Source organism: Anopheles aquasalis, chromosome 2, assembly GCF_943734665.1.
Source record: "Anopheles aquasalis chromosome 2, idAnoAquaMG_Q_19, whole genome shotgun sequence".
NCBI classification, from domain to species: domain Eukaryota; kingdom Metazoa; phylum Arthropoda; class Insecta; order Diptera; family Culicidae; genus Anopheles; species Anopheles aquasalis.
In genome coordinates, this window is record NC_064877.1 from 17187501 (window position 1) to 17195000 (window position 7500).

Consider the following 7500-nt stretch of genomic DNA (forward strand, 5'->3'; position numbering starts at 1 on the left):
GCTCCCAGGCCGCATCCCGCTCCGGTACAAACACGCCCCGGAGTGGCATGGCTTTGGTGAACTCGTCCACATTATTGCACAACGGACACTTGAGAAAATAGCCGGCCGCTAGGGCGAGCTGCCGAACGCACCGCAGATGGAACCATCCGTTCTGGCAGCAGGGTGCCCGGACCGACTCGATTCTATCGTACGCTCCCATCGCATCGAAACAGATCGCACACGAATCTTCCGGACCGTGTGGTTTGCGTTCCTTTTTCAGCGGTATGTGCAGCGGGCACCAGGACTGGTACGTACCCGTGTAGTGCGACAAGCAGCCATTCTTGAAGCCGCACTCGGTATGAAACACCCGCAGACACTTTTTGAAGCAGCACGACACGTTCGCATGATTTTCCTTGCAGGCAAAGCAACGGTAGCGCTTCGTGCGCTCATTCTCCTTCCGTATGTCCTGCTCCAGGAAGCCGAAAATACCGACCGTATCATCAGCCCCGTTCTGGATCAAATTGGATGACAACAGCTGGCGAAAGTTGGAATGGGAACCAGTTAGTTACAGCAGCGAAAGAGAGCGCGGCCCTGGCCACTTACCAGACAGTAGTAGTGCACACTCAGTTTCCATTTCGTGTAGAACTTTCCATACTGTACCTCATCGTCCACGGAGCTTTTGCAGAGAAAACATACTTTTCCCATCGCTGCTGATTTTGTCTATGAAAACTGCGATTTTCACTGGCGATAGAGCGCGCGCAGCCGCCGCCGCCGCCGCCAGGTAATACTTGATGACAGCTCGCGGCCTTGATCAAGACGCGTTGCCCAAAACGTTTTTATAAAAAAGCCTGAAAGCGTATGCTGGTTACAGCATCCCAATGTTCACTAAAATCTATGCCAAATGTTCACTAAAATCGATGACTAGAGGAGTTTCGGGTTTTTTCTTTCGTTTTGCCACACCTACACCCGATTTTGTGGAAGATTCAGTTGGTGGAAGCGTCCTGCGATGGCGCCAAAACGGAGACCAAAACAAAAAATTCCCATGCAGCAATAAATCGCTTGCCCGTTTAAGCGGCCAGCTTGAAGCAAGCAAGTTCAAACGGTTGACGGTTGGTTTTTATGGTCCACATGCCTTCGGTTTCGTAGATTAATTGTGTACACCGATTTTCAAACAGGGCTCGTTTTTATTTCAATCGCATTCGTTGCAATCAGTTTGAGAACTTTACCGGATTGTTGGTATCACGTGGCGTAAGATGGATCATAATCTTAATGCCCTCGCCAGCCGATGCCACGCGGAACGCTTCGTGAACGTCCTTTAAATCGAAATGGTGCGAAACCAACGGCTTCACGTCGACGTACCCACTGGCCACAATCTCGAGGGCGGCGGGATAGCTGTAAAGAGAAGAGAGTATCGAATCGATATCATTACCCACACCCACAATCTATACGGCAGAACTTATATTGCTTACTCATGATTGTACCGCATGGCGGTGGTAATTTCGATTTCGCGCGATATCGCATCCACCATCGGTAGCTGCACGTCCTTGTTGCCCAACCCCACCAGACAGATACGGCCCGCGTTACGCGTTGCCCGGATGGCGATACGCATGCCAGGTTGAGAGCCACTGCACTCCAACACCCGATCGGCCGGACCACCGAGCACCTCGTGTATCTTCTGCACCAGCTCATCTTCGGTATCTTCCTTGCGAATGCCGATCACACCGGTCACGCCCAGTTTCTTGGCCACCTCCAGCCGGTGCTTGGCATGCTCCAGATCGAGAATCACCGTCCGAGTCGCCCCCATCGCTCTGGCCGCGATCAAACACACCAGTCCGATCGGACCAGCGCCGAAGATGACCACCTTGCTACCGAGCGTTATCTGTGCCCGGCGACCAGCGTACACGGCCACGGCCAACGGTTCCAACAGGGCGCCCTCTTCCATCGTCATATGATCCGGCATCTTGAAGCAACAGTCCGCGTACTGCGCATAGTAGTTGGAGCAGTTGCCATCGTGCTTCTGGGTTGTACAGTGCTTCCCATCCAGACAGATGTTGTACTTGCCAACCTTGCACAGATCGCAGGTCCTGCAACCGGCCGCCGGTTCGATCGCAACACGATCGCCCACCTTCAGATGGGTCACCGAGCTGCCCACCTTTCGCACCACCCCGGCCGACTCGTGCCCGAGTACGATCGGTTTGATCAATCGCTGCGCACCGAATCCACCATCCTTGAGGAAATGAATGTCCGTTCCACAGATGCCACAGCTGTCCACCTCGACGACAACCTCGTTAAAGGCCGGCTCCGGTATCGGTCGCTCCTCCAACCGCAAATCATTCGGTCCGTACACGGTTGCTGCTAGATTCGTATTGGGGGCCATATTGCAAACGTGGCGCAGCACAATCTCACTCACTCACCTCTTTACCGTAAGGCTAATCAAATCAAACTAACTCCCTTAGTGCATGGTGAGTACTATCTTATATAGAGTGGAGCCCAGGATTGGCCCCTTATGTGCGAACGTCGTGTGGCGCCAGCGATAAATCCCGACCCCCCTGCTATTATTAGCAGGACGCGACGCGACAAGCCATCAGATAAGCTTTTGTTATCAACTGTTCGGCGTAATATGGTTTGCCCTTTATTTATTCCTTCCAACAGAGTTCGGTGCACCTTCCGCAGTCAATTAGATTCGGTTCACAAATTTCACCGGATTGTTGCTGTCCCTCGGAGTGAGATGTACCATCACTTTCATCCCTTCGCCGGATGCGGCAACCCGGAAGGCTTCGTTCACCTCTTCCAAACTGAAATGATGCGAAACCAGTGGCTTCACATCGACGTACCCGCTCGAAACGATCTCCATCGCGGCGGGATAGCTGTTACGAAGATAACGGAAAACGGATTGAAGACATCGGGCAGAAAACTCTCTTTCTTGGGAGGCAAATGGACTTACTCATGGTTGTATCGCATGACGGGGATGATTTGAATTTCCCGAGAAATGGCATCAACCATCGGTAGCTTCACTTCCTCGTTGCCCAACCCAACCAAACACACGATACCGGCATTGCGTGTGGCCTTGATGGAGATGCGCATACCAGGCTGAGATCCAGTGCATTCCAGCACCCGATCGGCCGGCCCTCCGAGAGCTTGCTGAATGCGAGCGACCAGATCATCCTCCTTATCCGTAGCACCGATCGGGATGACGGCCGTGGCGCCAAGCTTCTTCGCTAGCTCCAGCCTATTGCTGACCCGTGCCAAATCCAGTACGACCGTCCGCGTGGCTCCCATCGCACGTGCAACAATCAGCGAAATCAGCCCGATCGGCCCTGCGCCGAAGATGACAACACGATTCCCCAGCCGGATGTCTGCCCGCCGCCCTGCGTACACCCCGACGGCCAACGGTTCCAACAGGGCGCCCTCTTCCATCGTCATATGATCCGGCATCTTGAAGCAACAGTCCGCGTAGTGAGCGAAGAAGTTGGAACAGTTGCCATCGTGGTTCTTCGTCGGGCAGTGCTTTCCCGTGAGGCAAATATTATACTTGCCAACCTTGCACAGATCGCACGTTCTACAACCGGCCGCCGGTTCAATCGCAACACGATCGCCCACCTTCAGATGGGTTACCGAGCTGCCCACCTTACGCACCACACCGGCCGACTCGTGGCCCAGCACTAGCGGCCGGATAAGCTTCTGCTCCCCAAAGCCACCCTCCTTGAGGAAGTGCACATCCGTTCCGCAGATCCCACAACTGTCCACTTCCAGCACGACCTCGTTGAACGCCGGCTCTGGCATCGGGATGGGCACCAGTCGCAAATCTTCCGGACCGTAGCACACGGCTGCCATGTTGTGTTGTGTCGGAGCCATACTGCTGCTGCGATTATTGCACGGAGAAGATCGTCCTAAGAAAGCACCACCAACACGACGATGACACGGAAAAGGAATCGAGAGACACTGTGTTCCCGCTACCTTCGAGCGATCATCTTTTATACCGAAAACCGAGCGGTTGCTCCTGTTCGTTGGAATTGCTACATCGCGAAAATGCTTTTTGCGTTGCCAGCAGCACCAGCCTGTCCGCTCTGATGTCAATTAAAGGTCAGCGCAGCAGGAAAGCGAACTTCATCCTTCTCCCGTAGGAATCAGCGAGGGTTTTCGATTGCATAATGAGGTTGTCAATATATACGCCAGGTTTTATTGTCGACCCCGATGATAAGCCAATCTATATACTAGCCTAAGGATAGCATCCCGTGCCGTTTGATTGCGGTGATCGTAAACATTCAAGAAGCTGGCCAATCTTAACCTATGACTTAGCAAATGTATGTGCGCACGCCCGTTTAGTACACGGCGGCTGGCGTTTAGGTCGGGCAAGGTTATCTAATCGACAGTACTATACAACCTGCCCTCCCCCGGGGTGGCTGCTCCTTATTCACAATCGAGCACCCCACCCTCAAGCCCCTGCAATGTCAAAGGACTCCAGTGGGGGTCTCAATCAACAAACGGGCGGACCCAATGGGCCATGAGACAAGATTAAACTGGCTGGCCCCTGCGTTGGTGCCGTGTGCCTTGTTCCTGCTTCTCTTATCACTGAATGCCAACAAATCATGTTCGCTCTGGCACTTGGTGTGTTGACAATTGATGCAAATCACCTCCAACAAATCGCAAAATGGAGAAGTCCGTCAGCCGGTCACAATTCTCGTCCATATCAGTTCGCCATATGGCAGTTCTAGTTGGTGTTTGTTAGTGCTACCGGCCATCGTCACTAGGTTAATGTAGAGTCAACATGGGTTTGTCACGTTGCATCCGCAACAGATTCCCTTTATTGTTCCACGCTACAACTACCATTAGACCCACAACCACAAAGCTACGGCTACGGCTAGAACTTGCGCTCGGGATTATTTGCGTTCCTAGGCTGACAGTGAATCATCACCTTAATGGCGCCATCCAGCCCGTAACGTGATGTTTTGAACGCTTCGACCGACTCCGACAGGTCGTAGTGATGGGTGATGAGCTTCCGGGCATCGATCGTTCCATTCGCTACCAGGGCCAGTGCCGCCGGATAGCAATTTGCGTACCGGAACGAACTCAGTATGTCGATTTCGCGGACGAGCGCGGTCGTGATCGGAAGACGTTGATTGATCGCACCAATTCCGACCAACATCATGACACCGCCCGCTACGGTGGCCGCTATACCCAGCCGAACGCACGCTTCCGCACCCGTACACTCGATGCTAATGTCCGGTGCCTCGCCAAGCAGCAGCAAATGGATGCGCCTTACTAACTCCTCCTCCGAATCGTGGCCACTGACAGCGAGCGTCGCATCGGCTCCTAGCTCCTTCGCCAGCTTCAGCTTACTCTCCATCAGATCGACGGAACAGATCCGACCAGCACCCATCGCTTTCGCCACTAGCACCGTCACCAATCCGATGGGACCGGCCCCAAGGATGAGGACCGTACTGCCAAGACGTACACCGGCCCGTCGACAGCAATGGACGGCAACGGCAAGCGGTTCCAGCAGGGCACCCTCTTCCATCGTGACGTTCGGTGGCAATTTAAAGCAACAATCGGCCGGGTGCGTGTAGTAGTTGCACAGATTGCCCTGTCCCGTCGTTGCACAGTAGATCCCTTTCGGGCAGAGATTGTAACGTCCCACCTTACAGTGCCGACACGCGCGACAACCGATGGCCGGTTCAATCGCTACCCGATCGCCTACCTGTAGGTGCGTAACGTGGCGCCCAACGGCAGTAACTACGCCGGAGGACTCGTGCCCTAGCACGAGCGGTTCCTTCAGCTTGTAATCACCGAATCCACCGTGCGATATGTAGTGCACATCGGAGCCACAGATCCCTACGCAATCCATTCGCAGCAGCACCTCATTGTCCAGCGGTGTTGGCATTGGTATTTCTTCCTATTGCACTCGAAACGGAAACAATTGCTACAGCCGGTTCCGACGATCTAATGACGTTTTCTTTGTGCTAACTTACCACCCGAAAGTCCTCTATACCGTGCACTACTGCGGCCATATTTTTCTCCCTTTTCGGTGCCATTCTCACGTCTCGCCAGTGGGACAGTGCGCAGTACTCGCGATCAACTTGATCAAACACAGGGCAAATGCAGTATACAACACGATCGGGCGAAGTGCAAGGGCTTTAAGTATAGAGCCGCCACATCAAACTCTCATATGTGAGCGTAGAATAATGCCCTGCAGTCGGCAGCACATTAGCAGCATCCGATGCGCTCGGGGCATATTAATCTGTTTGAGTGCCGCTAATCGATTTAAAGGGAAGCCGGAAGGGCGGAACGTGGCGCCAATACCGCCCTTGCTCTTAGCGATTCAAGAGATTTTTATTATGTTATCTCCGTACCATTGAACAGTCAATCACGTGTTGAAAGACCGTTTAGTGGATCCATTTCCATTTTTGCGCCTTTTACGAGTTACTATAAATTACCTCAACCGAGATACCATAAAATCGGTGGCACGCCGCGGATCAAAACAAACAGATCGCCTGCAAAATTGAAGAAAATCCATCCTTCCTTGATTGAATTTGTGCGTTGTGATCCATCAACATAAGTGAAAGTATGTTGTAAAGGTATCTTTAAAGGAAAGGAATTGAGGCTCAAAGATTCCTGCCCTGGTGTATCATCTAAATGTCCTCATTGCCCTACAGGCACGAAAGAAGACGGCCGCTCAATAACTTTTTTGTTCCTCTTTTCAACTACAAACACAACGATCGTCCGTTTTATTGGTTTTGTTATCACAATTTATACATACAAACACAACGCATAACCATTATCGTGGAAACGAGCTTGTCCGAATCATAAAGCAATAACGCAAACAAACGGCTGATAAAGGACGGCACTTCATCCGCGACCGATCACAGTTGGTGGCCAGTTGTGAACCGAGTAGGCAACGAAATTAATAGGCGCTCCTCAATCTTATCGCACACGATGGCAAGCAAGGAGGATAATCTGACTGCGGTCCTGTACGGCATCGAAGATCTTCGGCTCGAGCAACGACCAATTCCAGTGCCCAAAGATGATGGTATGTAGGTGGTGTAGCGCACGTCCTGCTAAACTTAATGCGGCTGTACTCTTTTGCAGAGGTTCTGTTAGCGATGGACAGCGTCGGTATCTGTGGCTCCGATGTACACTATCTCGTGGCCGGCCGGATTGGGGATTTTATCGTGAAGAAACCGATGGTAATCGGTCACGAAGCAGCCGGTATTGTGACCAAGCTGGGGGCAAACGTGAAATCCCTGAAAGTGGGAGATCGAGTAGCGATTGAGCCGGGTTATGGGTGTCGCGTGTGCGATTACTGTAAGGGTGGTTCGTACAATCTGTGCCCGGATATGATCTTCTGTGCCACTCCACCGTATGACGGTAACCTCACGCGTTATTACACCCATCCGGCAGACTTTTGTTTCAAGCTACCGGACCATGTTACGATGGAGGAGGGTGCTCTGCTCGAGCCGCTATCCGTCGGTGTGCACGCGTGCCGTCGAGCGGGAGTTGAGCTGGGATCGCAGGTGTTGGTGC

The 7500-nt window shown here is 52.7% G+C and overlaps 5 protein-coding genes across 5 annotated transcripts in view; 1 reads left to right on the forward strand and 4 right to left on the reverse strand.

Annotated features, from left to right (window-relative positions):
- Window positions 1-964, reverse strand: part of LOC126572526 (pineapple eye protein-like) — a 2925-nt gene extending 1961 nt beyond the window's left edge. The window contains exons 1-2 of the mRNA XM_050231912.1: window positions 583-964; window positions 1-514 (exon numbers count right to left, since the gene is read on the reverse strand). The exon at window positions 1-514 is cut by the window's left edge and continues 1391 nt beyond it. Of these exons, the coding sequence (XP_050087869.1) occupies window positions 1-514; window positions 583-684 (616 nt within the window). The 5' untranslated portion in view covers window positions 685-964. The remainder of the gene's footprint in view (window positions 515-582) is intronic.
- A 179-nt stretch (window positions 965-1143) lies between these two features.
- Window positions 1144-2412, reverse strand: LOC126572532 (sorbitol dehydrogenase-like). The gene is made up of 2 exons (XM_050231919.1): window positions 1449-2412; window positions 1144-1371 (listed from the first exon to the last, which is right to left on the reverse strand). The coding sequence occupies exons 1-2, from the start codon at window positions 2354-2356 to the stop codon at window positions 1188-1190; spliced, it is 1092 nt and encodes a 363-aa protein (XP_050087876.1). The 5' UTR covers window positions 2357-2412; the 3' UTR covers window positions 1144-1187.
- A 173-nt stretch (window positions 2413-2585) lies between these two features.
- Window positions 2586-3910, reverse strand: LOC126572530 (sorbitol dehydrogenase-like). Its single transcript, XM_050231917.1, has 2 exons — window positions 2924-3910; window positions 2586-2846 (listed from the first exon to the last, which is right to left on the reverse strand). Exons 1-2 carry the CDS (start codon window positions 3832-3834, stop codon window positions 2657-2659), a joined length of 1101 nt encoding a protein of 366 aa, XP_050087874.1. The 5' UTR covers window positions 3835-3910; the 3' UTR covers window positions 2586-2656.
- Window positions 3911-4747: 837 nt separating this feature from the next.
- LOC126572531 (sorbitol dehydrogenase-like) lies at window positions 4748-6075 on the reverse strand. Its single transcript, XM_050231918.1, has 2 exons — window positions 5949-6075; window positions 4748-5872 (listed from the first exon to the last, which is right to left on the reverse strand). Exons 1-2 carry the CDS (start codon window positions 6009-6011, stop codon window positions 4841-4843), a joined length of 1095 nt encoding a protein of 364 aa, XP_050087875.1. The 5' UTR covers window positions 6012-6075; the 3' UTR covers window positions 4748-4840.
- A 607-nt stretch (window positions 6076-6682) lies between these two features.
- The window catches only part of LOC126572533 (sorbitol dehydrogenase-like), a 1524-nt gene continuing 706 nt past the window's right edge, over window positions 6683-7500 (forward strand). The window contains exons 1-2 of the mRNA XM_050231920.1: window positions 6683-7006; window positions 7066-7500. The exon at window positions 7066-7500 is cut by the window's right edge and continues 376 nt beyond it. Coding sequence (XP_050087877.1) covers window positions 6913-7006; window positions 7066-7500 — 529 coding nt within the window. The 5' untranslated portion in view covers window positions 6683-6912. The remainder of the gene's footprint in view (window positions 7007-7065) is intronic.

What these genes read in the sequence shown, in the direction of transcription:
- LOC126572532 (XM_050231919.1), bottom strand. Translation starts at nt 2,356, where the DNA reads ATGGCCCCCAATACGAATCTAGCAGCAACCGTGTACGGACCGAATGAT. An exon ending in GCCATGCGGTACAATCATGA is followed by an intron (nt 1,372 to 1,448) that starts GTAAGCAATATA and finishes TTCTCTTTACAG; the next exon opens with CTATCCCGCCGCCCTCGAGA.
- LOC126572530 (XM_050231917.1), bottom strand. Translation starts at nt 3,834, where the DNA reads ATGGCTCCGACACAACACAACATGGCAGCCGTGTGCTACGGTCCGGAA. An exon ending in GTCATGCGATACAACCATGA is followed by an intron (nt 2,847 to 2,923) that starts GTAAGTCCATTT and finishes TCTTCGTAACAG; the next exon opens with CTATCCCGCCGCGATGGAGA.
- LOC126572531 (XM_050231918.1), bottom strand. Translation starts at nt 6,011, where the DNA reads ATGGCACCGAAAAGGGAGAAAAATATGGCCGCAGTAGTGCACGGTATA. An exon ending in GTATAGAGGACTTTCGGGTG is followed by an intron (nt 5,873 to 5,948) that starts GTAAGTTAGCAC and finishes CGAGTGCAATAG; the next exon opens with GAAGAAATACCAATGCCAAC.